This window comes from Accipiter gentilis, chromosome 5 (genome assembly GCF_929443795.1).
Source record: "Accipiter gentilis chromosome 5, bAccGen1.1, whole genome shotgun sequence".
NCBI lineage: Eukaryota > Metazoa > Chordata > Aves > Accipitriformes > Accipitridae > Astur > Astur gentilis.
In genome coordinates, this window is record NC_064884.1 from 27245860 (window position 1) to 27273342 (window position 27483).

Sequence of the window (27483 nt, forward strand, 5' to 3'; positions counted from 1 at the left end):
CCGCATTATTGTGATCCCCGCCCTTTATTCCTGCACCTTCAGGTGACATTTTCCAGCTGTTTGGACATCCACACCGCCCGGGATGCCGAGCGGGGAGCCCGGCCCCGACCGCACGGGGCCGGGGCTCCGGCGGGAAGCGCGCCCGGAGACCCCCGGCACCCGCCGGGCCCCGAGCCGCCGCCCGCCCCCCCCGCTCGCCCGCCGTGTGTCCCCCCCCTCCCCGCCCCCGCCGCCCTACCCCCGGGGCGCGGCACGGCCCACGGCGGCAGCTTCCCGGCGCGGCCGCCCGCCCCGCCCCGGCGGCGGGGGGGGGCAGGCTCCCGCTCCGGCTGCCGCTCCGGCTCCGGCCCCCGGCGGCGGGGCGCGCTCTGACCCCTCCCGGGAGGCGCTGCCGCCATCCCGCCCCCCGGCTCCGGCGGCGGCCCCCCGCCCCGTGCCGGCGGGAGCGGGGCTTTCCCTCTCCCGATAAGCCCCTCCCGCTCCCCCCGCCTGGCTCAGCCCCAGCCCCAGCCCCAGCGCCCCCCCCGCCCCAACGCGCTCCGCTTCCCGCTGCCGCCAGCGCCCGCGCCTGCTCCGGGAAGAAGCGGGGCGGCGGCGGCCGGCCGAGCGGGACACGCCTTTCGCCCTCCCCGTCCCGGCCCACCTCCCCCCCCACCCCCCGCAGGGCCCCGCCGCCCACCGCGGGCGCGGCGCAGCGCAGCGCGGCCGCCGCGGCCCCGCCATGAGCCGGAGGTAGCGGCGGCGGCGCCTTCCGAAGCCGCCGCCGCCCGCCCGCCCGCCCCGCCGCGGCGGCGGCCGGGCCCGCGATGCCGAACCAGAAGGGCGGCAAGGGCAAGAAGAACAAGCGCGCCAACAGCAGCGGCGACGAGCAGGAGAACGGGGCGGCGGCGGGCGGCGGCGCCGCGGCGGCGGCGGGCGGCGGCGCCGCGGCCGGCGGCGGAGCCGGAGCGGCGGCGGCGGGCGGCGGCGGCGGCGGGGCGGGCGGCGGAGCGGGCGGCGCGGCGGCCGCGGGCGGCGCGGCGCCCGGAGACGTCAAGAGCGGTGAGCGGCGGGCCGGGCCCCGCGGCCTCCGGCGGCCCGCGGTGGCGCAGGCGGCGGCGGCGGGGGGCGTGTGGGCGGCGCGGGGCGCGGGGGGGAGCGCCCGGCGAGAGGGGACCTGCGGGGGTGTGCCGGGGGGGGGGGGGCGGCGGCAGGGGAGAAGGGGGGCGGGCGCCGCCCGGGGCCCCGCGCGGCCGCCGCCGCCGCCGGCGGGATGCCCCCGAAACGCGCGGCGGGGCGGGGGGGCTGCTGGCCGCGATGTCCCCGCCCGGTGACCCGCCGGAGGGCGGGGGCCTCCGCGGCGGCGGTGCCGAAAGGGGCGCGGGCGGCGGGAGCCTGCCTGCCTGGCAGCGCCCGTCTGCCGTAGCTGCGGGCAGGCGCGGGGGGGGGGGGAGCGGGGGGCGCCCGGCCGGCAACGCGGTCGGGGCGGGGGCGAGCGCATCCCCGGCGGCGAGCGAGCGAGCGAGCGGGCGGGCGGGCGGGCGGGCGGTGCGGCGCCCGCCGGCTCCGGCCGCGTCTCGGCTTGTGCGGTGCCGAGCTGAAAAATCCCGACTTTATTTCAGCGTGATTAAAAATGGAGTCCTACTTTTCGGTCTGTTTCATTTGTCGTTGCAGAGCAGTTGGGTTTCTCCGGGTAGTATACTGACTTTTCATCGACCATTTTACGCTGCCTTTGGTTGGTGGGTCGGTTTTCGGTTCGGGGCGGCTTTGGTAAGGTGTTATCTTGCAGAAACTTGCGTTGCTCTCCGTGTTTGGGGATAGTCTTGCTGCAAAATGATATTTCAGGCTGAAACTGAAGGTTGGCTAGGATTTTATTACGCGTTTTGCTAAGCAAAAAACCCCACACGTCTTAGTTCTGCTGCTAGATTTACAAACTGCGGGCGCAGAGTCCCTACTCCTGACTTTTTTTCCCCTCCCAAGTTGGACTTCAGCTTTTTACTCTCCATGCTTTGGAAAAAGTGGGAGGGTAGCTGCAACTGGTTTTATACTTTGTGGCGGCAGTTTTGCCTGGCTGCTGTTAGCCAAAGGTAGTTCCAAGAATCTTACTTCGGTTTTCAAGATGTCTGATTCCCGTGGATTATTTAATGGAAACTTTTCCTTAGAAATAGTAGCAATTAATTATGAATCACTTTAGCTGGCAAGATCTTTGCCAGACTACTTTTATAAGGGTATTACTTATTCCAGAGAATCATGGAGAATGCTTAGAATTTCCTTTTTTTTTTTTTTTTTTTTTTTTTTTTTTGACTATTTGTTCTAAGTGAGTGAACAAGGGGGAGAAAAACCAGAAAGGTTAGCAGGAGTTAGAGAATTTCTAGAGCATTTTTATCATGACTTCAGTCCGGTGATGTAATGTGTGCGACATCCGCTTTGCAGGTGGCGTCTTATGCGTGACGCTCTTGGCTTTTATTTGGCTTTTGAGGTGGAGAGAAACAGTGTTTCCAAATTTTTTTCGCTCAAGCACAAGTGAAAGCGGAAGTGGGTTTCTGGTGCGGCTGTTTTGGGTGGGGATAATGAAGTATTGTTCCTTGCGCAGATGCCAGTGAAGGTGATGCCAGTGGTGCAACTTGCTGGCTGCACAGGTTGTCAGCTTTCTTCAGCTGTAAGACTGCATGTCCCAGGTACCTTGCATATCCTTCCTCTCTGCTGGCCAGCTTCCTCAGAAGTTGAGGCTGCCTGTCTGAGAGCTAACCTGAGATGTTCCTTTATTCTCTCTCTGATTGCATATGACTCCAGTGGTCAGAAACATCCTTGACTCTTATGTCGAATCCTCCCCCTCCCCTTTTTTTTGCCCCTCACGACAGAGGTACAGCGTTGGCTTTGGCATTTGCGGTAAGTGCCTGGTCAGCACACCTGATCTTTGCCCTGATAGGATCACCGTGCCTATCTAGTCGTATCTTTCATTTCAGGCAATCATAAAGGCTGAGGAGTAGATGTGGTTGCTAGCTTTATTTTACGTCGGCTACTGCCCATCAGATAATCCTGAGCTGGAAGTTTCATAAATTGTATTCTTACTGATAAGTCCAAAGCTTTCAACAGTTTTGATTCAGGAGATGAAAGGAGAAACTGCTCCTGTCATGCTACAGAGCTGGGAATCCAGCTCTCACGTGCAAGGAAAAGATTAGGTGATGATAATGGATCCCCCAAGTCTTCAAAACCAGTGAATCTGAAATGAAGCTATGTAGTATAGCCAGGGCCTTGGAGGCAAGTATCCCGTTACTAGACTCAAGACATCTGTAAGAGGCCGCGCGCTTACGGTTACTTGATCACTAAGCAGTTTATGGAGGATGCAGCCTGCTGCGGTGAGTTGTGAGGTTAATCGAGTTCTGCTGTACACAGTCAACTCACAATTTTTCATGGGAGACCATCTAGGTTGCTGATTAAGTGTGCTGGGTGCAGGGAAGCCCTTTGCTGTGCTGCTTTTGGACCGTGCAGCTGCATGCTGACTTGTGCTGCCCAGGCTCACCAGTCCTGTGGGTCCCTCGTCTCCGGGCTCGCTGTTCTCTCCTGCCTTGTCACTGTCTGTTGTTCCAGAGCAACTTGAATGTGCCTAGTATTATTGCTCTCCTACTCTATCTTTACCCTGGAAAAGCGGTAGATGATCATAATAACATAAACTGTTTTCTTTCATCGATGTGACAAGACAGAATTATGCAGAGATGAAAGCAGCAGATTTAATAATTGCAAAATTAAGATTGTCTCTGCAAACCTGGGCTTTGCATCATGAGGTCAGTATGACAGTCTAATTACGCAGTCCCATCAGGACCCTTCTTCACTCAGGGAAGGGATAGTGGTTCAGATTATTATTATTTTTTTTTTTTTTAAGTCTTCACAGTTCATTAGGTGGTCCATGTGTTGTTTCTGCCCCCCATCCACGTGCCATAACGAAACAGAATTTTTCATTTCCTCTGGGCTTCTTTGTGCAACTCTGACTGGTGGTGCCATGTAATGCAGAACTGCTGTTGCAGCACCCTTTTACAGTGGAAAGATGTTGTTCCCTTTTACATTTTGACAAATTTAGCTTCCATCCCAGCACAAGTTTCCCTCAAAGCGTCAGTCAATTTTTGGCATGTTGATTGAGAAATGCAGGCTGATTTTCCCCCTGCCCCAGGAAGGCCTCAGTTTATGCTTTTTTTGGTAGTGTTTTAATTTTTGTATGTTCCGAGCTCAAACTGCAATCGAAGCATTCTAGACTCCCATGTGGGGATTGGGAAGGTAGAGAGCATAACCACAGACCAGATGTGATGGCTTTTCTCCATCTTGCACTCTAACTTTTCAGCAGGAATTGGGATGATGCCCACAAGGAGGATTCACGTTCTGTAGCTGTGCCTTCCTTTCCTATCTCCTCCATCAGACCAAGCAGGAATTCTGTGTATGATAGATTAATCTTTCTTGACCAGAGTGCATCCATTTTCTGCACTGAATGAGGCACAGGTCGTGGGTGGGAGGGACAGACTAAATTAACAGTATTGCAGTGCACAGGGAAACTGAAATGCGTTGTCACAGAAAGCCTAATTTCTTAGATTCCCTGTCTTCAGAGTGGTTGAGTGATATTCCTAATAAATTTTTTAGCTTTCTAGCTAATTTTCTGGGTTACTTGTCTTAACCAAACTGGAAAATCTGAGCTGTCATCATGTAAAATTACACCAGCAGCTCCATGGGATTGTGCATTTACCCCGCTGACTCCAGCCTTGTGGATTACTGGCGTTCCTAATTGCAGTAGTTGGTTACCTTCATCTGCAGACATAAATGAGTGTGAGGGGGCAAGACATTTTGTGGATACTTTGCCCTGAGCAGCAGAAGAGGAAAATCCACAGGGTTTACTTCAGATCTGAGGGCTCTGAGTGGCAAATTCCTTCTCCGTTTCTGCCTCGCTGAGCCTGGGCCCAGCTCCAGCCGTTCTATCCCTTTACCCTAGGAACTTCTCGCTCTGGTCTCCACATAGAGTTGTTTCTGCCCCTAAAATTCTTTCTTCCACCCATTCTCTTTGCCTTGTTTCCATTCTTGGACTCATTGTCCAGTAGACCCAAGTCCTCTTCCTCCTCTTGAATGTTGCTGTCTTAGCATCTTGCTGCTTCATCCCCTTGTCCCTGTCACTCGAGTCTCTCTAGCATTGGTGCTAGGAGAAGATGAGAGAAAAGGAGAAGCTGGCTCTCCTTATCTCTGCTTTCCCCCTTTAACATGGGGTTCGTTATAGCCAGCTAAATTAAACTAAAAAAATATGGCATAGCTGACTCTAAATCACTGTCTTACGGTGTATTGGCCACCTGCTTTAAGACAATACTTCTTCCTCTCCGGCATGGGTGAGCCCTTGAACTGCGAAAGTGGCAGAGCTGGTGAGTCAGTGGGTTGTCAGGTGGAGTTGCCAGAGATTTATACAGGATCCCCGAGCATGAGTGTCCTTCAGGGGAAAAAAGGCTGTGGGGGAGCTGGTGGAGGTGGTTGCTCTAGGTCTCCCATGGAGCCTGGTTTCCCAGGGGTGGGGGTCCTGCCGCGGCAGCCGAGGGGTTGTGTGAGCAGTGCTCGCTGCACTGGCCGGGCTCCGAACTTCTCTGTAGTTACCGGGGTTTGAAATGCCCAGCCGTGCTTTTGCACACTCTTCACCTGGGTTTCACAAATTTGTAAGACTGATTTACTTTCAAATAAAAATGCTAATGTAGGACAAGTGTGTGAAGAAGAAAATCAGTCAGTGCGACAGTGACCAATGTATTGAAAGCTGTGACTGGCCAACAGCTAAGATTAAAAAAAAAATAATAAAAAAAATTATGTCCTGGAGGTAGGATAGTTAAAGATGGCCAGAAAATTTGTCAGTGCGATATTTAATTTAAAAATGTATTTTTAGAGCATGAATTGCTGTAGTATTTAAGCGTGGATTAATACTTGCTGTCAAATGTTCCCTGCCGCATATAACATCCAGTTCCAGTTTGGCACTCTAGTGATGTTCAGTATTGGCACCTTCTTACTACTTAGCTTGAGGGAGTCCCATTGATATCAGTGAGACCACCTGGAAAATTAAGTTTCTATTCTACTGCAGTGACTACAAAATTTAATACCTATTAATTTTCTAAAGGAAAACCATTTTGTTTCAGAATTCCATTGAGTTCTTCTAGCTGCAGAAACAAATGCAAATTTGACTGTCTCTATCAAAGCAAATCAGGTTCGAAAGGACTTCATGTTAGTTTTAGGATTTTTAAAACTAGACAATTACATGCTTTTGTAGCAAATGCAATTCACGTTCTGCAAATCTTTGCAAATGGAATCATGTCTAAGGTATTACTGAATAAAATAGATACAATCCTTTCATGCAAGCAAGTACACACCCATTTAATTTTTTTTAACAGTTATTTGCTATCAGAATGGTTATCAGTGCCCTGACGGCATTCTGTATTCATGTGATTAGTCATTTGCTCAAATGTAGTGCTTGCATGAGTAAGGGTTAGGCTTGATGTTTGTTAGGTTTCATGTGAGGAAATACAGTTTTTGAACTGATTGCTTTACTGTCTGTACTCATCTCCTAGCTTCCTCCTAGTGATCTAACAAGTAGTGACAAAACGATTTCTAGTCCTTGGAGACATTTGTAAGTTTTCTTCAGCCTCCCTTACAGCCTTGCATATCGAGACATCCTTTGATATTAAAGTACTGTGATGACTGGCAGATGTCCGTCCTTCCCTGCCTTTCTTCCTGCAGCATATGGGAGGGAAAAAAAATAGAGGTAAACCTTGCATCCAGCTCAGGGCAAAATACTCCAGCTAATCTTCAAAGTGCCTAAATTACAACAGCATTAGTAGGGCGTGGGCTTTCTTTAAACAGTTTGGGTAGAAATTCAAATTATTTCAGAGGCCTCTTGAAGCAGTAATCTAGTCACTGGAGTGGGTAATTCCGTTTTGAAAGCTTGCGGGATTTTGAGTGGAGCACTGGCAGTTCCCAGTAGACTTCGGTGACATTTATCTTGAGAGCATTTACTTTAGCCTTTATCTCTTTCTCCCTGTCTCTCCTGCAATGGTAGAGTCTATCAGTCCTCCTTCCAAGGCTTGGGAGGGATATTGCTGCCGTTCCTGTCTTGAATGCCTGCTGGGAGAGGAGGTAGCTTCAATCAGAGCCTGGCTGTTGAGTGTGCCTGGCACTCCCCGTCCCCACTTCTGTGCTACCGATACCCATTTTGGGAGCCCTGTACAGTCGAGGTGTGCTGTACAGATGCCAAGGATGGCACACAGGCAGGGCTGGGAGCCAGCGCAGCACCGTGAGGGAGATGTCTATTGGAACCGACAGCTCCGCACTCAGGAGCTGCTATCTTGCAGAGATGTTGGGTACTGCAGCGAGGGTGACTGCATCTCCCATTTCCCACTGAGCTCCTACCGGCTTCTTTAGCCTTTAGCGTGGGAAAGAGAAATGCTGTCTGTCATATTGAAACTTGAGAAGGATAGACCAATGGCACAAACATCCCTAGACTTGAAACTAAAAGAGGTGCTGATACGACTCGATTCAACCTTTTCTCCTTTTTCGCTTCCCTTCTTGTGCTTTTGGACTGGGTCTCTTGGCTAGCTGGCTCTGAATCTGGGCAAGTCCAGCCTGCGGTGTTTATACCTGTGCTCGGTATTAGGGCATCTACTGCTGGCCACAGTTACCTCTTTATTCCCAGCATGAGTTGGAGTTCGCCACTGAGAACTTCTGGGGCAGGTGCATTAGAGTCTGCTTTAGTTATTAGGATGTCTGTTTCTCGAGGCACCAGGGTTAGTTTTCTGTAATATTTCGAGGTATTAAAAGCTATTGGTAGGCTACAGGGAGAGAATTTAATGGTGGAAATGCTTTTCTGTGAGGATGATTCATGTGCGGACAAGGCAACAGCCAATGTTCAAAACACGGCAATGCCTACCAGTCCTGAGATAGTCACTAATCTCTGCATTCACCATGATAGAGGTCACCAGAAAAATCCACCCTACGCCGAGGAGTGTGAGGAGTTTTCCTGGCCCGGGCAGGACTGCTTGTGGCACGGAGGACCAGCTGTCGCCTGACCTGGTTAAGTCCACTCGGAATTCACGTGGGAGTACCAGGAGTGCGTCGGCATTAGTTGTCCTGGTGCTGATAGAGGTAGAGGCTCGGGCCTGTTCTCTTTGGTATGGTGAACTGGTGATATTTTCAGTTGAACTGAGGGTATTACAGCACAAGCCAGGGCAAGATTTCTCCTGTGCAGAGAGGGTCCCTACATCCTAAGCAAGAGTTGTTCTCTGTGTTTGGACGACGGGTGTTAGATGGGAAGAAGTTGGCTAAGTTGGCTTCATGATAACTGTACAGATTATGGTGACTTCCACAAGACCGTGTGAATTCTTGTGATGGGTTTCAGCGGTGTAGGCAGTTGGTCCAGCTTGGAGCACAGATGGCTGTGTAAGCAAACTGCAGAACTATTGTGCACGTGTAAGTGCTTCTCCTCCTCAGCTGGTACAGTTTTGCTCTTGACTTTCTGACTTACTTTGGTGAGGTGATGGCTGAGCTGGGAGTGGGTGGTTGAGTAAGAGCCACAGATAACTGACTTTGTATCACGTGCTAATTGCTGAGTTCATAAACAGGCACTAGCTCTGACTGTGCTGTGAGTTAGAAGGTGTTAACATGGCAGGTATGAGTTAAACCTTTATGATTTCCATGGCATCTTCCCACTGCTGTGTAGTTGCTAGGCCTTTTTCGTTTTTGATATTTTTTTTTTGTGAAGAGACTTCCTTGGAGGTCAGGCGTGAAGTCAGCCTAAGTGAAGTGCATGGAAGTGGTTCCAGCACCTACTGAGCCCCCCAGGAGTCCCATTATCTGAATTCCTAGGTGAACTAGGGCTTAGCAGCTCCAAATTACCTGAAATCTTTTCTAGGCGAAGGTGACTCCTCATGTGATAAAACTAGTGACATCTTGCTCACAGGGTAAGCGTGCCAAGGAGAGCCAGGCTGCTTATGGCTTTGTTCTCTTTTAAGTCCCCTCTGAGCATAAATATTGGTTGCAGCTACTTGGCCCTTGGGGGTAGGACTGAGCTCCAGCTTGGCGTGTGACTGTCAATATGTAGGTGCTTACACGTGGAAAGCCATCAGCCAGACTCTCGTGGCGATGAGTGGTTGTCTGGAGTCAGCGGCTCTCAGAGGGTGGTTCAGGTGGGTCTGTGCTGGCTGTCACGCCAGCCTGAGCTCATTTGCTCACTGAAGATGGACTACTGACATTGGCTTCTCTTTCTAAAAACGTAAGAGGGAGTCTTATGACACAGAAGAAAGCCTGTGTTTTAGGTGGCTTACCAGGTACTGCTGTCTTGTTTTTTCCCCTCCCTCCTGGAGAATGACTGGGGGCTTTCATCTTGATCAGTCTGCAAAGATTGCTGAAGTAGTTTTGGAGAGACATTGGTCATCATCAGTGAGTGTTATCAATATAAGCCATAAGCTGAGCTGTTTTGAAAGACTTCTCTCACTGTTTATCGGCTGTTATTTGTTGTTGCTGCACTGAAGATCCAAGCCTGCCTTTTGGATCCACCTGTAAAACATTTTTCCCATTGCATTCTTCCTGCTGCATTCAGGCTCTTAGGAAGGTGGATGATCATTTCTGTATCGCTGTATTATTTGTACTGTTTAACCAGTTAGGCATATGGCAATACCATTTTGTCACATCTTGGTAATCTTTTGGATATTAGATTGTATTCCACGGTTCACCAAAGCAAACACATTGGGCAAGTAATACAAGTTTTCTGTTCAGTCTGTTTCGTTGTTGTTTTGGTGGTTTATTTTCTACAGCTGCATTACATTATTAGCACAATAATATTGTATGACTTCAATTAAAATAAAGCTAAGCTGATGGCAGAGGAAATTGAGAAGATTCATGCAGATGGCTGTTAAGGAGTAGCCTTCCACAGAAATGACTCAGCTCTGGTTCACGCTGGCGGAGTGAACAATTCCTAGCTGTGTAGGGTTGTGAAGAGAGCACTGTTCATGGGAAAGTGGTGGTAGAGGTTAAAGTGCTTGATTTGCAAAGTATGTGTCCCACAGGTACTCTTCTGGCCTAGGTAATGTGCTGGCAAGTAAAGTGTCCTTGGCATAGATGATGTCATGCTAGAGTAACGGTAGACCGAAAGCAAGGCATAGTCAGTGTCTCGCAGCCGATCCAGTGCCAGGACCTTACCTTTTTTTTGGATAATTTATTTTTCCAGTTCCATAACAACCTACTGTCGCCTGACAGTTGTTTTAAGATAACAGTAGGGCTGCCTTTTCCAACAGCCACCGCGCTTCTCTTTCCTCTGCCCCCAGCCTCACATGTTTAACACCTCCCTTGAGTTTTACCAGCAATTGCAAGTCTGTGCGGTGAGCTAAAACCTACACTGATGAGTACAGGAAATAATTATCTGTTTCTGTCCACTGACTGAAAAACTCTGGTGCTTAACACAATGGATAATGTGGGAACGTGGCGGGGGAAGAGCGAATTTTGCTTTAGGCATCTGCATTGAAGACTTGGAACAAATGAGAGCAGTCATGAAACTGAAGCTGTGGAGTCATTGCATTTGGCTTGCTGGGTGCATCTTTGGTTTTATTATTGGTGTGTAAACAGAAGTAAACAACATTCTCCTCCATTTACTTCACCAGAGAGAAGTTCCTCAGGCAGCCGCTGTTCTGCTGCTTTCGTTTGGGTCATAAAATAGGAAGGGTGGTCTTCATATATCCTCTTTCTTTTTTATTAACCCCCCCCCACATTAACGAGTTTCTACCTTTTGTTGAAGCAGATCTATCTCAGCTGTCTGTTTCTATTCCTGGCTTTTATTGATGTTTATAAACCTGAACTGAGAAAAAATGAGAAAAAGCCAAACACCTAAACCAGCTTCCTTGCAGTCTTCTGTCATGCTCTCATTTTTGAATGAAAAGTTAATTTTATGGTAGTTCTGTCAAACAGAAACCATAACTTTGTTTAAACAATGAGCTAACTTTGCTCAAATGTGCGTATGTTTTGAATAATGTATGTTATTTCTGTTTTAGAGGACATTTATGTGCTTGCCCCTTGCAACTATTTTCAGAATTACTGATCAAAATCACTACAGTGGAATATGAGAAAACAGTTATTTTTTTATGTGGAAATGTAACTTCTTGAAAGAAGCAGCGTGCAATTGCAGTTGCAACTTGACAGCCTGTCTGTTACAGCTGTGCACTTGTGTCTAAACGTTGAAGCCGTTCTGCTACACAAAACTGTATGCTGTCTTGTTTTGTTCTCCTAGGCTGTGAAAACCGTCTTGAAACTGAGAGGTACTTTTTTGGTCATTTAGGCATTCTTTCAGAAGGGTCTACTGGGAGAATGGATGGTGCTCTGATACCTGGTAATCTTCCATTTTTCCTGAAGTTCAATTTCATAACTTTGGAAAACAGAAATCTGCTGAACTATTAGCTACTTGGAAGCAAATTCTATCTAGATGACAAACCAGCTTGAGGCTGCAGGTGTGGATGGGTAGTTTAGCCATGTGAAATTTCTATTTACTCCCCTTTATTGTCTCTCTTGACAGTAATTGTTGTACTGTTACCATAAAACATCAAGACGATGATTCTAGCTCTGACTTTTTGAAGAATAATCTCAAAATGCATTTCTCATTAACAGGAAATAGAAGGGCTTGATAACAAGAATTTTTAAAGTTTTGTAATTCTGTAATAAGTGCTTTGTCTCATTTATAAGTGCTTTGTCTCATTTATAAAATGATGATTAAATAACCCAGAGCACTTTCAAGGGTGTGAATTGATGGGAAGAGCTCTTCACATTTGCTAATGTGGCACCCATACTAAGTGATCTGAATGCTGTCTGTTTCACTCCTAAGGCAAATCTGTTGCTGTGACCTGGGAAAGTTACACAAAAAATCAGTTTGTTTTCTGTTTCTCATTTATTCTTTATGTAGGTACATGTGGCATGATTATTTTTGGCAGGGGACATGAATGGAGAGAAGTCTGCAAGGGATGTTCAGTCCTGCACTGTCTGTTTTGTACAGATAGACTGCTGGAATTTGAAATATTATACAGAACCAAATGTTGACTTGAGGTTTCTATACACTTTTGGGGTAGTGGAGTTTTCTGCTTTCTTAAATACGGGCATAGTACAGAAGTGGTAGAAATTTCTACTGAGACAGCTTTCATTAGCCGCGCTGGGCTCTTCAGTTTCTGTTGTGGAAATACTGTCGCGGTTTTATCAAGGCTATCTCTGAGTCAGCGGACTTTGTAATAACAAACCTGTATCAGTGAAAGGAGCCGCTTTGACTAGCGTGGCATGAACCTTGCTGTGGAGCATGGCAACGTGGCAGAGAGAGCTGTTGGTTTTCTAGAGTGATTCCTGTGCTACTGCAGTGAGAGTAGTGAAATGTCAGGTGAGTCTCCAGAAGATGTGAGTAGGGACCAGCTTCTCCTTTTAGCAATGATGTTTTCCAAAGTGATCTCAGTGCCACCATTTAACAGTTCGGTGCCACCATTTAACAGTTCGGTGGAGTCTTTTGCATGGGGGAAGGCTCTTGTTCACCCCATTGCTTTCTTCCCGCTGCTTTAGACCTGCTTTTGCTATGGTGATTGTGTGACCAGCCAATTCACACTGAGTAGACAGAAGATCAGATGGGGCAACGTCTGAAAACTTTGTAGTCATCTAGTTGACTTAAATGTTGAAAAAGACTTTGCTGTCCAAAACTTGAAGCTTTTTCTTGCTCATAATTACGCTGTGTGGGAGGTTCCTCAGGTGATCCTGGCATCCATAAGTTCTTAAGGAGAAGCTGGAGAATATCCCATTCCACAGTCCTTCCACTGACCAACACGGGAAAGGGCGAAAAAAATCTGTTGAAAATCACCTTTACAATAGCCTCTAGACACCTAGCGCGTGTTCATAACCAAATAATTGTGAATGTGTTCTGTGGAATACACAGGCTATGGTGGTTTTTTTCTGTATTTCAGCCATTTATTTTATTAATTTCATTTTTTTGTCCACATAATGAAGAGGCTGTAAACTTCTCAGGCAGCTAGAGATCATATGTTTTTGCATCCAAACCCAAAAACATGTTCAAAGGCTAATCAAGGAAACACTTTTCTTTTTTAGTCAGTTAACTATGCCAGTATGGATGAAGAAGTGTAAAGTCTTTATTGTAAAGTGGAGATCTCTAAACTTGTCTGTATAGCAACTTTCTTGGCTGTCAGCTCTAATTATACCTGGGACTGTTAGAACATTTACACTCCAAAACACAGGGAGAGCATAAGTGGATTTTTGGCATGTTCTTCCTGCCTCCTGGCAGTGGTGGAAAGGAATATGTACCAAAATAGATGAATACAGGAAATGCATAAGTGAGAACTGTTCGTGTTGGGACCTCCGGTATCTTGCTGCACATCTGACTTCTGATGACTTGCCTTTAATGGTTTCAGTTTAACTGGCTTCTCTGAGATAAATTGCATAAGGATCCTGTAATTGCAAACTATACTTTCAGGCTCTAAATATGATGAAAGAATGACTGACAATGAAGAAAAACTTTGCAGAGATGCTTGGTGTGGCATAGCGCGACTTGCAGTCTGGGAGAATGGGTGAGAGGACTCCCTGAACTGGTAAACTGACAGATTTTGTTGCAGACCAGATAAATTATCATTCACTTTTGCTCTTTGCCAGTGACATTATACTCAATAATACACAGTAAAAAACATGGAGAAAAATTAGTCATTGGTAGCCAATAAAATTCATGCTTCTCAAAGACGTCTCCAAACCTGCATGTTCTTAGTGGGCTTTTCAGAGACCTGAGACAGCTAGTAAGAATATAGGTATCAGATGTATAGAAGGATCTTCCAAAGAGTCCCTAAGGGAAAGCTTCTCTTATCTCTGTTCTCTCTAATTCGGTAATTTGTTTTTAATGACTGAACAAGTCCATATTTTGAAATGAAATAGGCTTTTTTTTGCTTTAAGAGAATGTTTTTGGGAATGTGCTTTGCTTGCAGTTTGCAGGCCAATCCCTGAAGGACAGGTATCACAGGAAATTCTCTTTGCAACTGTGCTGCTTCTGGCATTAGAAACGGAGGCAGAGAAATAAGGTGGAGGATGTGGCATCTTCCAGGGAACAGCTGGGGAAAATTTTGTCATGCTCTTTGTGCCTGTCTCTTCCGGGCAAATAAGTCTTAAGAGCTACCGTAATTTTGAATTTACTGAAGGTAACCTGGAAGATTTTGTGTTTGTTTGTTTATAGCCTTTTAACAAAAACTTGTCGGGAAGGGGCAAAACCACTAGTCTGGCAAAGATCTGTTGTTGTAAAGCATCTGGTTTGTGTATTGCTGCTGTAGGACAGGTGATGGTGGGTTGCGTGTCTATTACTGAGAGCCTGAGTAAAAGTAAATGTAGCCGTGTAAAACCTATCATCCTGCTGCAAATTATGTTGTATTATTCGTGCTGGCAGTGACAAGAATGGGATTAAAAGCAATGTGACTGAGTAGTGGGTTTTTTCCTTCTTATCAGCTGGAAATTTGAAGTCCTAGGGAACCCCCACCCTGGGTCACAGCAGCCTGTATCCACAAGGCTCGGTGTACCTCTTTTGCAAGTCTTGGAGCTCTGGATGAGACGGGGGAACTACAGGGAGCCTTTCCTGTGTTTCACACGGGGTGAGACAGCGCTTGACCATGGAAGACCCTGAAGAAGCCTGCTAGTATGCTAATGCAGCAATACCGAGGTTATAAGGCAACCTGCCAGCCCTGTTGGAGCGGTATTTTTTGGTGAAGTGGAGGAAGTAGGAAGTCAGAAATACAGAGGAGAAATATTTGTAATACTTGAGTAAGCATCTAAAAACTTCATAATTAGAAACTCTTAAGATCTAATAGAAACGCCAGCTGAAAATTTCCTGTCCTTTCTGTGCCTCCCAGCTGCAACTGAGCAGCCAGAAATGGGAGTGATATGTAGTCCATGGTACTTTGGTGAGGGAGGGGAAAATGTTATTGGTCCATAAATGCAGAACATTTTTTGTAGAGCATTTTTGTGGAGAAGCTGATATCGTTGCAATGAGGGAGTTGAAATAAACTGTTCTTTGCTCAAGGATATAGCAAAGGCTGCTACTTTGCTGATAAAAGACCGCATGGCATTTGGTTTTTTTTAACCTGTCTGTGTTGCAGAACTATTTGGTTTGTGAAATTTAGCTATCCAGGAGGTCAGTGATAGTAGTGTAGTCTATATTTGCCTGAGCAATGTAATGAAGGCCCTTTTTTTTGTACTAGGAACATAAGCTGTTTGTCTTGCTTTTCAACGTCCTCTGCTTCCTCCTCCTCTCCCTAGCTGCTGTCTCTTGCTCAGTCCCAAAGAAAAGATCAATTCCTACCTCTCCCCATGATTGCAAAGCCAGGCTGTATTGCCTACTTGTTTTTCAAACAAACACTTCTGTGTGTTCTCCCCATGTTGCCTCTCAGGCTTCAAAGCAACCCCGCAGAAACATCCACAAAGCTTTCTCCTCACTTCTTAAGGCCTTGCAACAGTATCTGCAAACGCTTGAGGAGGGCTAATGCTTCTGAGGTGCTTCGAATATTAAACAAACTGTAAAGTAATTTTCTTTCTTTATTCCCTCGTTTCTGTATGTCCTTTCACGTGCTTAACTTTACTTGGCAAAAACTGCTTTTTGCCCTGGCCCAGAGCTAGTGCTTGTGGGCCCTTCGATAATATGGATCACGAGTGAGAGCTCGCGTGCATGTTTGGCATGGTGGTTAAAGAAGTATTGCAACAGGCGAGCCATTAAGTCCTTAACGTATCTGTTTTATCTTCCACAGAAGCCCCTTGTGCTACTCCACTGATCTGTAGCTTTGGAAGGCCGGTGGACCTGGAGAAGGATGACTACCAGAAGGTTATATGCAACAACGAGCATTGTCCGTACAGCACTTGGATGCACCTTCAGTGCTTCTACGAGTGGGAAAGCAGCATTCTCGTCCAGTTCAATTGCATTGGCAGAGCCAGGAGCTGGAATGAAAAGCAGTGTCGCCAAAACATGTGGACAAAGAAGGGATATGACCTGGCTTTTCGCTTTTGCTCCTGCCGCTGTGGGCAGGGTCATTTAAAGAAGGACACTGACTGGTACCAGGTGAAGCGGATGCAGGATGATAAGAAGAAAAAATCAGTGTTGGAGAAGAGCACGGGAAGGTCAATGGCAGAGTCGGCAGAGGAGGCCAAGAAGGGCAGGCCGGCCAACAAGCCACAGAAAGGCTTGAGTAACGACCTCCAGCGGAGGCACTCGATGGACAGGCAGAACTCCCAGGAGAAGGGCGTCATGGGTGGTAGCTACACCGTTCGCTCGCCTTGTGTCTCTCCCGGCCAGTCCCCACCCACCGGCTACTCTATTCTTGCCCCCACGCATTTCAGTGGCCCTCGTTCCTCCCGATACTTAGGGGAGTTCCTGAAGAACGCCATTCACCTGGAGCCCCATAAGAAGAACATGGCTGGTGGGGGCATGTTCAGGAACACGCATTTTGATTACGGGGCGGCTGGCTTGCAGGCCCACAGATCAGGACACTTCGATGCCCCCGTGCAGTTTCTGAGAAGGCTCGATCTGTCTGAGCTGCTTACTCACATCCCCAGGCATAAATTGAATACTTTCCACGTGCGGATGGAAGACGATGCCCAGGTGGGCCAAGGGGAGGACCTTCGGAAGTTCATCCTTGCTGCTCTTAGTGCCAGCCACAGGAACGTTGTAAACTGTGCGCTATGCCACAGGGCACTGCCAGTGTTTGAACAGTTTCCGCTGGTGGACGGGACCCTGTTCCTTAGCCCATCGAGACACGATGAGATTGAATATGATGTTCCCTGTCACCTTCAAGGTACAGGTTGTCTGTCAGTCATGCTAGGTTTCATTAAATAACGGAACAGCCTTCTGTGCCCTGTCCCCCCCATTACAGATTTTCATCCCGATTCTGCGTTTTTAAGCAGTTCTGTAAGGCTTGAAGTCACGTCCAAATTAATCACGTGGATCAGATCGAAACGCTTAGAAGGAATTACAAAAAGCAAATGCTGTGTAGAAAGATCCGTGCCTTGTGCTTGGGTTTACAACTAAGAGGTTTCTCATCTGGTTTCTAGGTAGACCACGGGAAGGCTTTCCAACCAATCTGTTCTGCAGCGTGTGCGTGCTGGTTTATCTGTTGTGAGCTTTACTGCAAGATATACATCAACCTTTTAAACAACCTTTTTAATTTAAGCATGCTGTGCTACAGCATGGGTGAAAGTTATATTTGTACCACCGGTGAGATGAGATGCCTCTCATCTGCTTTCAGACTAGAGAATATCAGTTTTGGTTTATAGCAAACTTTTTTTATTATTATTTTTATATGGAAAGGCCTATAGTCTGACCTATGTTAACACTGGCCTGGAAAGGTTGGAGATAGTAAAAGTAAGCTTTTAATATGGTGGGTTGAAGCAGCAATGGTGTAGTGAGGGTCTTAGACTTATTTCCAAACTCCGGCCTGTTTGCACTGCATCCTGATCGTGTCCCAGCTCCGAGATGAGTTGAGACCAAGGCACGTATTACTTTTCTCCTCCTAGAGAAACAAATGGATGTGGGCTAGGATGAGCTTCAGCTCTTCCTGAAAGCTGTGCCCCAAACTAAGTGATCGGGGTGGTACGCAGCAAAACATACCTGTCCTGCAGCCTGCTGGCAGTCAGCATGGATAAAATAAGTCAGAGAAAGTATTCTAGTTTGGTGTTCAAAAACATAGAATTATGTGTTGAAAAGTGTGTTGGGAAGACATTAACGAGAGGTATTTTAACATTTAAGTTTCCCTCAATAAAATTTTTTATATCCCATGCATGGGCATAATAACGTGTTATGTAACATTCCTTTGATCAACAGACTTTGTATTTTTTTTCCTTTCCTTAAATCACTGTGCACTAAGTCACTAAACTGTATTCATGCTAACATTATTGTTTCTGTCTTGCCTAATGTATTTTAAGGAGAAAAAGTGATAGGCAAATACACAATCTAAAAAAGCTCCAGGATAAACAGAATATACGTATGTGAGTTAACAATGCTTATTTGCTTTGGTGGGGAGACATGCACGATGTGCTTCTGATTTTATCAGTACTAATAGCTGGTTTAGTAATAGTGAAACTCATCACTTGTTAACGTTTGCCGCTAAGAATGAAACTCCATGAAATTACTTTTTTTTTAGTTAATTGCTGCTTACCCATTGGACGATACATCTGAAAAACTTGCTCAGACAAGATGCTGTGAATAATTAATTGTTAAAATTTTTACCTCCTTGTCCTGGGTAAAACGGTTTATTGTCAGAAGTACTCTTTGATATGAAATTAAGCTTGCAAGGTGCTGTTCCAGGGTGTTATTTTCTCTTCAGTACAGAAAATAACTTCCTTTATTTCAGGCATGTTTAAGATATTGGGTGCCTCATTTCCTAGATAACAAAGATCCTGAAAATTAAGGGGTGGGGTAATGCAGTATTTTAATGAGCAGGAACAGTGCAGAACTTCAGATGGGGAAAATTATTTTATCTTCCTGCACAACACAAAACTTCTGTGTGTGGAATTATTTGAATGTCTCCAATCTTGAGTGTTCACTTTAGGAACAGAGTTTATTATATTTGCACGTTAGTCTTATCACATCACATTTTCTAGAGCTGAACATGCCAATGTGGAGTAACTCAATTTTTAACTCAATTTTTTACCAGCTCATACTAGCGAGTTTATTTTTTATATATATTTTAAGAAGAATCTGTTTTTTCTTCCCATTTTTCTAAAATAGTTGGCTTAAAAACCAAAACAAGTTAAAACCCAAACCATTAATTTTGAAAGTGTCTAGTATGGACTAATCATAAACTGTTAATATTTTATTTCCTTTTATCTAGAAGACATACAAGATGTGTACGTTCATTGAATTACAGGTTATGATGTATTCAGTACTTTGATGCTAAAAAGCACAAGCTGCAATCCAAAATAAACACATACTATATGCAGTCCTGTTTTGTAGCTGATCCACAGCTGCACTACTTCTTAGCTTTGTCTTACATAGCAGTGCAAAATATGGTATATTACAGAATTAGTACTCTGTGTCAGCCCACTTCTAATGGCCAGCTATTAAACTACAAATTGATTCAATCACTATAAATCAGGCATAATCTAGATGCCAGATCTTTGTAATTTGTGTAGGTCTTTTTGTATTGTGTGAAATTTGCATCTTGGATTTTGCATTGGTGAGTTTAGTCACATTTATGTAGAGAAAATATTTCATTTTCAAGTCTGAGCTGCTTGATTTTTATGGAAGTCAATGTAACTGGGGTTTTGAGAGTCACTGTGCACACAGAGCCTAAGGTCACGATAGAGCTGGATAAATTCATAGTTCTGAACGGCATGTTAAAGTCTGTGTATGTGTAACGTATAATGTTTTAAAATATACTTACAGTTAGTGAACATTCAGGAAAAAGTACATGAAAGAAAATTGCTCTTCTGGCTGTTGGTTTTTTCCATGAGGAATATGAGGTCCTCAGGTCCCTCTTTGCTGGAAGATTTTGGCAAGTTTTTAAATGAATCTGTACCCAGCTTGCTAATAAGCTTCAGCACTTCTCCGCTTTTTCTTTCAGGTGGGGAGGAGGCTAGGGGACAATCCTAGTTTTGGAAACACTGCAGCTGATCATATAGCTTAATCTGGCATCTGTTCATGGAGCTTAAGCAACTCCTTTTTTAAAATATTTTACTAAGGTCTACCAGCAAATGGAGGAAGGGAGGGTGGGCAGGGTGATGACTAATTCCTGAGTTTTGCATCCATAGAAGATAGCTTCAGTCAAGCCCTATGTATTTCCCATAGAGAAACACTTTTTACTTTATCATTCACACTTTTTTTTAAGGAAAAAAAAAAAAAAAAAAAGACTTTAATAAGGCGTGATTTCTATCACTAAAGGGCAGATAACACATTGCAGGAAATGTCTGTTTTAATTTTCTGTTATAGTCTCCTTAAGAAGTGTCTTTCCTGTCCACAGGAAGGCTTATGCACCTCTATGCTGTTTGTGTAGACTGCTTAGAAGGGGTTCACAAAATTATCTGCATTAAGTGCAAGTCCCGATGGGATGGAAGCTGGCATCAGCTGGGAACTATGTATACCTACGATATTCTGGCAGCATCTCCCTGTTGTCAGGTTAGTACCATACATATATAAAGACTCGTAAGGTGAATTTCCAACTGACGATAGGTAAAGCCAAGGTTTGTGTTTCTGTTCTCCCTTCCCTTCTTTCATCCTTCTTTTCTAGCCTATGAGTGCAATACAAGAAAGCTGACTGAGTGCGTGTCCCTTTGTCTTAACTTAGGAGGCACAAAGGCCAATAGCTAGACAAAGACCATTGCCATGGTCAGTGGTTGTTACTTATGTTTTTAAATAAAGCCCCTTTAAGTGCATCCACAATTGAATCAGATGCCTTAGGGTGATCTAGGGATTGTCCTAGTATCTTTGGCATCAGGTACAATAGCATTTTAATAACAATTGCACAGTTTTAGCAGATATTTCATGTATTCAAGTTTCTCTTAGATGCTTGAATTGTGTTTTATCATAAGATAATTGTAGCAAAAAAGCCAAGGGAACGGAAGGGTCTAAAGAGCCTTTGTGCTTGGAGATGACCCAGCTCTCCTCAACCTTTGCTGCGACTGACTCTGGTGACGGAACTCCACCACAGCCCGAAGCGGTTTAGTTTTCATGAAATGCTCACTTCATTTATGCCTTGGGTGAGAAAGATCCAAGGCCTGGGCTCACTCCAGAGTAGACACAGGCCTGAGGCAGCAGGGTTGTCAGCATCCAAGAGAATTGTCCGTGTGATGGGCAGAGCGCTTCTGCTCTGTAGGTAGGGGTAGACAGCCATGGGAAAAGCATTTGTCCGGGAATGGCTCAGTGGTCCGCTCGGGATGCTCAGGAGCGGGCTGTTGCCTTCGGACACGCAGGTTTTGTTACTGGGTGAGAACAGGAGCCTCGCAGAGATGCACTGATTCAGAGTGTGATCACTTCATGGTCACGTGCGTGCTTAAGAGCAGTCTAAAATACAGTTTTGTCAATATGCGAAATGCCATTTTATTTTAAATGTAACGTATTTACCAAAATGTGTTGCTCAAAAGGCAAGTGGAGTTGCTGCTACTGAATAAAATGACATTGATAACAATTATAACTAAAGATAGAGATATTGCCTCCAAATTTAGTAACTTTTTTTAAAAAATAGGGACTTTTAAAGATAAAACACCGATGCTGACTTGCTAGCTCTGTAAAAGCCAGCAAATTTAAATCTGAATTGCTTCTGTTGAATGTACAAGACAAGAATTAAGGTCTCATTATACAAGAGCCTTAATTATATGATTAATGGACAGTGTGACAATACATGGTAAGTAATAGAACTAACTATGAAATCATTAGCTGCAGTGACTGTGATTGCCAGATAATATGCATTATTGTTTCACCATGATTGTTACAGATGATTCTGTGCATACAGAGGAATGACACTGAAATACGGTATATAATTTAACTCTGAATTGCCTTGCTAATTTCTATTTTGAATAATTTCACACCTTATTTCAAAATATTTAATTATACATCAGAAATGTGCATGTAGGATAATGAACTGCAGCCACTGCCAGGTTACTAGCTGATGTACTGGACAGTAGCAAGGGAGAAAACAACACTTTGGTTAAGAAAATCTTACAAATCCATGCCCTACTAGATTGTACTTCAGAGAATTGCTGCTTTTCAAGCAGAGCAGATGGCTGTGGAGCTGATGCTTTGTTTCTTTTTGAATCTTGTCTCAACAGTAATAGTACTTTTAATAATTTCTTCCTTTCCGCATCCCAGGAAAATTCCTTAAATCAAGATTATCATTGAAAAAATAATTTTTTGTTCTTTTCAGTGAAGAGCTGAAGCTTTCATTAGGGCGCTGGGCTGTGGGGTTAAGCTATGATACAGCTCGGGCCCTCGCTGCTCATTTGCCACCTTTACTCTTCAACTCCTTTACGGTCTCGAATCCCTTCTGCTTCTCTGGAGTATTTCAAACAGCCTGCTGAGCTTTCACACCGCCTGTTGCTTTCCTTATATCAAATGGGCTGGGTTTCACAGCTAGATTTGTTCTGAAGACTTACTTTTTTTTGTTACTGCTGAACATTAATAGCTCTGTCCTCACCCTTGGCCTTTAATTATTTCTCATATCCACCCAGTTAGTGTTGGTCCTTTCTCAGTTGGATTTTGTAGAGTAGTTTGTGTGCTTGAACTGATGTTTAGTTTGTATGACCTGGTATGTATTATAAATGTTTAAATAGATACTTAGTGATACAATACTATGCCATGCCAATAAAGTAGATTGAGTTATACATTTGTTAAGCCAAAAGATGAAAATACTGATACATTTTATAGACAGATCACGTTCAAACATCAACCTAAACGGTTGAATGGCATGGCACAAATGTAAAATTTCTCTCTTTGCTTCAGGGCTTCATTAATGATTTATTGAGACAGCACTTCTTGTGCTGGGCATTGAGGAATTGGTTCAGAGATTAAGCAGCACAAAACAATCATTTGCATATATAAACTTCGAAATCCTCTACCTCCTGTCAGTCAGAGTGGGAGGTAACCTACTCTCCAGAATTTGGTGGTGGTATTTCATGTGAAAAACACTGTGTATGTGAGTTACCAGTCCGGGTGAGGAATGCCCTTCCCAGAAGATCCCATTACTGCCAGTTCCCTGACTTACCCCTTCTCCTGCTGGGGAGGGCAGGGCAGGGGCTGCGTGTGACACCCTCTTTTTCAGAGACAAGTTCGGTTATTTCAAAAGGGTTTGTTTGTTTGTTGTTTTTTACAGGCTCGGCTGAACTGTAAGCACTGTGGGAAGCCAGTAATAGATGTACGGATTGGCATGCAGTATTTCTCTGAATACAGCAACGTCCAGCAGTGTCCTCACTGTGGAAATCTAGACTACCACTTCGTGAAGCCATTTTCTTCATTTAAAGTTTTGGAGGCTTATTGACGAAAGCTTTGCTTTAGTAATAGCTATTTTATGGGTATTTCAACTTTATTACATATCTTTTTATAGGATTCATTCTGTGATGAAATTTAATTTCTTTTCTAACTGAAAGAGCAGCTTCTTTGTCTGTGTACATATTAATATGTATATATACTTGTTGTTAAAACCAGAATCCTCCTGACAAGATCTCTGTGAAGGTTGGAGGCAAGCCAATTTAATGGCCTTTGAATATATCCCAAGTGTGGGGTAAAGTTCAGCTAAAAATGATTGGGCTTTATTTTTTTGTATAATTGTAATACGGGATACATAGGAAGGGTGTGGGGAGACATACAGGATGGAGAAATATGTCCAGTTGGAAAGTGGGTAATTGTGTAGGGTTGTTGTCCCTCCAGCTCAGTGGAAATGGGAAATCCTTGGAAAGAAACAGTCCTGTTACTGTTGAATTCATTCAGCCTTTCGCATCGGTTCCCACGGGCGCAGGAGCTGGCCCCGTGCTGCCAGTCGCCTCCACAGGCTTTCTTTCAGATTTCCCGAGACGGGGTAGACGAAGGTATTGTGACAAGTGAATGTAAATGTATGCCAGAAAATGCAATCTTGAAGTGAATTTTTTTTTTTTGGCATAGCGTCTTCCTGCCGTGTGTGTTTGATGTGCATTGCCCTCACTGACGGACCGTACGGCAATAGTGCTGCTTCCACCGGGGCTGTCATGTGCCCAGCCGGGTCATCTGTTCATACCAAAACAAGCTGGAGATCTTAAAATGCTTTATTTAAAGGTGTTTCTTCACAGACATTTTAGGGAAGGAACAGGCTGAGCTGAATGGGGATGTGTTTGTATGTGTCTGCTGTGGCTGAGGCTTTGCTGCCTGCTGCGGACTGGTGTGACTGGTGTGGAAGGAGGACCGCGAAGTGGGATCTGGGCCGTCAGACCTGTAAGAGCTGAGAGGTACTGAGTACAAAACATGGCATCGCTTTTTTAAACAATTAATTGCTGCACCTTTGTCTTTCAAAATTGCATTAGGTCCAGGATCTAAAAACTTGGAGACTTTTTAATAAAGCAAACTTAGCGTATTTACTTTCTACATGCCTCTGTGCTGTACATAATAGACTATGCATTAGGCAGTGAATTTGTATCAGAGGGCTTGGACCTGTAGACTCTGCAGTTGTTGTTTCTTTGTTCCCATTTCTCCCTTCCTTAAATAAAATTTTTAAAATAGGTCATTAATCTTTTGCTTGGTTTCTCAAACCAATTGAGATTTAGAGGAGGTTTGGCTTTTTTGCTTTTCTCCATACTGTATTTATGGAGTGTTTGTCCACTTGAGAGGTATGGGTTTTGTTTCTGTTTATGATGCGGGATTATTTTTTTGTTTCTTCTGAAGTTTTTTTTGTTTTTCCAAATTAGAATCTTTTTAAAGAGTGCGTCTGTTGAAATCACGATCTTGAAAATGGCCCTGATACTCTGCCACCCTGGGAAAGAAAACAAAAAAGTCAGAAGCCAAAAAAGTGTTTCATATGCTGGGCTGAGAATTATGCTTTCTGCGAAGTTAAGAAATTAATGTGCACATAAAACTCGAACTGAATATCCATGTTTCTTCATGGATAAAAATGACAAGTTCACAGTTTTATTTCCTGGCTGTCTTCACTGCAGAATTAGCTCCTTTTAGCATTAGCCACTCTTTGAGTAATACTCAAGCTGTGCAGAGGACTGACGTTGGCACAGATGACTTACTGCTATCTTGAGTGGTAGTGTCCTTAGAAGCCAGCCAGCTCATGTTAATGGTTTTCACATCTGGGCTTTCACATCTGGTCTATCATCTCGTCCAGTTACACTGGAGATCCGCTGCTGGTCTGAAGAACGATGTTAGCAGGCTGTGGTAGCCTTCGTCACTGGCACTCCCCTCCTCCTCCTCCTCACTCCTGGGCGTGGTTTTGGGTCTGCAGCACATCCCTGGGGGTTTGTCAGTTGTTTCTGGTTTGTGAGAGTTTTGGGAAAACCTGTTTCCTTTTTAAGGAGAGTTATGGGAAGGACTCTGAGAGGCTTCTAACACTGTCCTGCCGTGGCTACCACAAACCCAGGTTACACCAAGCCCAGTTGCAGTGGGACCAGCAGCGTCACCATTGCCCATAGGAGCATGAGCCTGACCTAGGCATACCTGGGCTGGAAGAAGGTGTCTAGCAGATAAAACCTGGTCAGCTGTGCAGTGTAGAGATCCCTTATGGAGAACAATCAAATTATAATTTGAATTAACTCCTCAGGGAGGATGAGCCCTTCAGCTTTGATGGTGCGTTGAGCAACCTGATGGAGTTAGGGTGGCTAACGAGGCTTGGAGTTCCATTGCCTGGCAGTACCGTGAGATCCAGACCAGATAGACAATGACTAGACTGTTCCAGCGGCCTGAAATCATACAGCAAAGACAAAGCTCCTGTAATGAGAAAAAATAAAGGATACATCTGTTACTGTGGGTTTTGGTCTTGAGTGCCAGTCATTCGTACCGTGAGTCTAGGGTGTTCATTCCCACATGAGCTACAAGGCATTGCGTACCCACTTTTTCATGCACTTGGCGAGGGGAGGTGTCACTGTACAATGCATATGGTAGGGGATAAGTGGGATCTGGAGTCCTTCTAAATACTTGTTCATCTGCTTTTCTTAGAGTAGCTTAATTTATAATTCTAATTACTTCGTTGCCTCTCCAGACACGTGTGTGTGACAATCAAGAATGAGTAGACATGGAAAAAGGGAATTTGGCCAGCTTTAAAATCCCAAGTGTATGAAAGGTTGTACAACATATTCAAATCAAAACCAAGAATGCAGCAGACTGAGAAAACAGGAAGGGGGAAGCATATTTAAAGTCTTGGCAGTGACAAGGAGTTGCGTACAAATCGAACCAAGAAAACAATTCAGTTCTCCATCAGCTTTTCCTTTTAATTCTGCTGTTAAGTCTGTCTTATCTACTGCCTGAGGAAATGCCTATTTTCTTGCAAAACACATCTCTCAACTGGAGGCTAGCAGCACTTGCAGCGCTGTAGAAATGATCCTCAGTGGAAACCAGCTGAGCTACAGAAAGATTCCTCTGAACTTTCACTCCAAAGTAAATTGTCCCTAATTTGTAGAGAATGCTTTCCCTCCTTCTTGCTGGTACTGAAAACTAGTCTTGGGTTACCGCAAAATGCGGTATTTTCTGTAAGATGCATCAGATTCCAGCCAAGCAGCCAGGCCCACCCTTCGGCCATGAGAGTTTCAGCTGGGCTTTGCATAAGTAGAAAGGCAGAGGTAACTTCTTCGGGACCTGATGGCTACATCAGAGGTTCAACTGGACCACAGTTGGTTTGCTTTCGGTCATGAGCTTTTAAATTTGTCAAAAGGGAAATTATTTCCCTAGGGAGCTGCTTGCTTTGCTTGTTTGGCTAAAGTTTGTTCTTCATTACCTTTCATTTTTCTGATGCTATGTATTCTTTTTAATCTGGCCTATGGTCAGATTGAATTGTGCCTGAAATATGTTTTGTAAACGAGAATACAGTCCTCTGGATTTGGAGGTTCATTCTACTCTTAAGTGCACGATACTCCTTGTGATAGTAATAGGAGTTGCATGTGCAAATGCTTTTCTTTCCAGTAGTTAACTCTGTTTTCCATAGGAGAGGCTTGCATTTAGATAGACTTCATATTTTGGATGTGTAAAAATGAATTCATCCATCAGTAGGATGTTTAAAAATAAATTTTGATAACTGTAACTAACACAATGGACATCTTTTACATGCTGATGTGTAATTTGACATCTACCAAGGTGAACAGCCTGAAATTCTTGTTCTGCCTAATGCTGTGGAGTCATTAAAACTACAGTGTTCTATAGCCAGCCTATAGACTATCCTATAGTCTATTTGCATTAACATCTCCAGTAGTGAGCAGCGTATTCATAATTAATTTAGTTGGGAAAATAGGGAATATTCCTACAAGGGAGGCATCTAACCCAATTTCTTTCTTTTTTCCTTCCCCCCTCCCCCCCCCCCCCCCCCCCCCCCCCCCGGTGTACTCTTCATTTTGCTGTACCAGGTAACTGAGGACAACCATGTTGTTATAAGGCCACTGGTGAGAAAACCCCTGAAAAATATACTTGTCCATAAAGGTTTCTTGTGGAGACATTCTTGGATTGCACTTTTGCAGATGGAAGAATATGTACATAGCAAATGAATGTTGATGAAATTAAAATAATTGGTTATGATATCATTTGCGTGTGTTGTTAGAGAATATTTTGTTGTGACTTCTCTGTATTAAAAAGTAATAAATACCAGACAGCTAATGGTGTGGGTTCTTCTTTCCCCCTTCTTCTCTTGACTAGTTTCTTACACCTGCTCTTTTATAGAGAGACTTACTCTAGTTGCCTTAAGTATTAAAGGGCACAGTGAAAACTGGTTTTCAGCGTCAATTAAAATGAAGATTTGATTTAGTCATTTTGAAGACTGCTGTATTAAAGAGGTGGTGGCAAGGCGGGTGACATGT

The 27483-nt window shown here is 44.9% G+C and overlaps 1 protein-coding gene across 4 annotated transcripts; it reads left to right on the forward strand.

Moving 5' to 3' along the window:
• Positions 1-769: 769 nt before the first annotated feature.
• HECA (hdc homolog, cell cycle regulator) lies at positions 770-27278 on the forward strand. Of its 4 annotated transcripts, none has more exons than XR_007506165.1 (5): positions 770-1041; positions 15783-16823; positions 19986-20140; positions 22830-23934; positions 27037-27278. XR_007506165.1 is itself a non-coding variant. In XM_049801604.1 (5 exons), the coding sequence occupies exons 1-4, from the start codon at positions 807-809 to the stop codon at positions 22992-22994; spliced, it is 1596 nt and encodes a 531-aa protein (XP_049657561.1). In that variant the 5' UTR covers positions 770-806; the 3' UTR covers positions 22995-23028; positions 27037-27278. The 4 variants fall into 4 exon arrangements, 2 of the variants coding, with proteins under 2 accessions (XP_049657561.1, XP_049657560.1); XR_007506166.1 differs by lacking the exon at positions 27037-27278 and adding an exon at positions 24391-27000; XM_049801604.1 differs by having other exon boundaries at positions 22830-23028.
• The last annotated feature ends 205 nt before the right edge of the window (positions 27279-27483 follow it).

Coding starts and splice junctions, on each gene's coding strand:
- HECA (XM_049801604.1), top strand. CDS start 807: ATGCCGAACCAGAAGGGCGGCAAGGGCAAGAAGAACAAGCGCGCCAAC. Junction 16,824..19,985: donor TGTTCCCTGTCACCTTCAAG/GTACAGGTTGTC, acceptor TCCTGTCCACAG/GAAGGCTTATGCACCTCTAT. Junction 20,141..22,829: donor CAGCATCTCCCTGTTGTCAG/GTTAGTACCATA, acceptor TGTTTTTTACAG/GCTCGGCTGAACTGTAAGCA.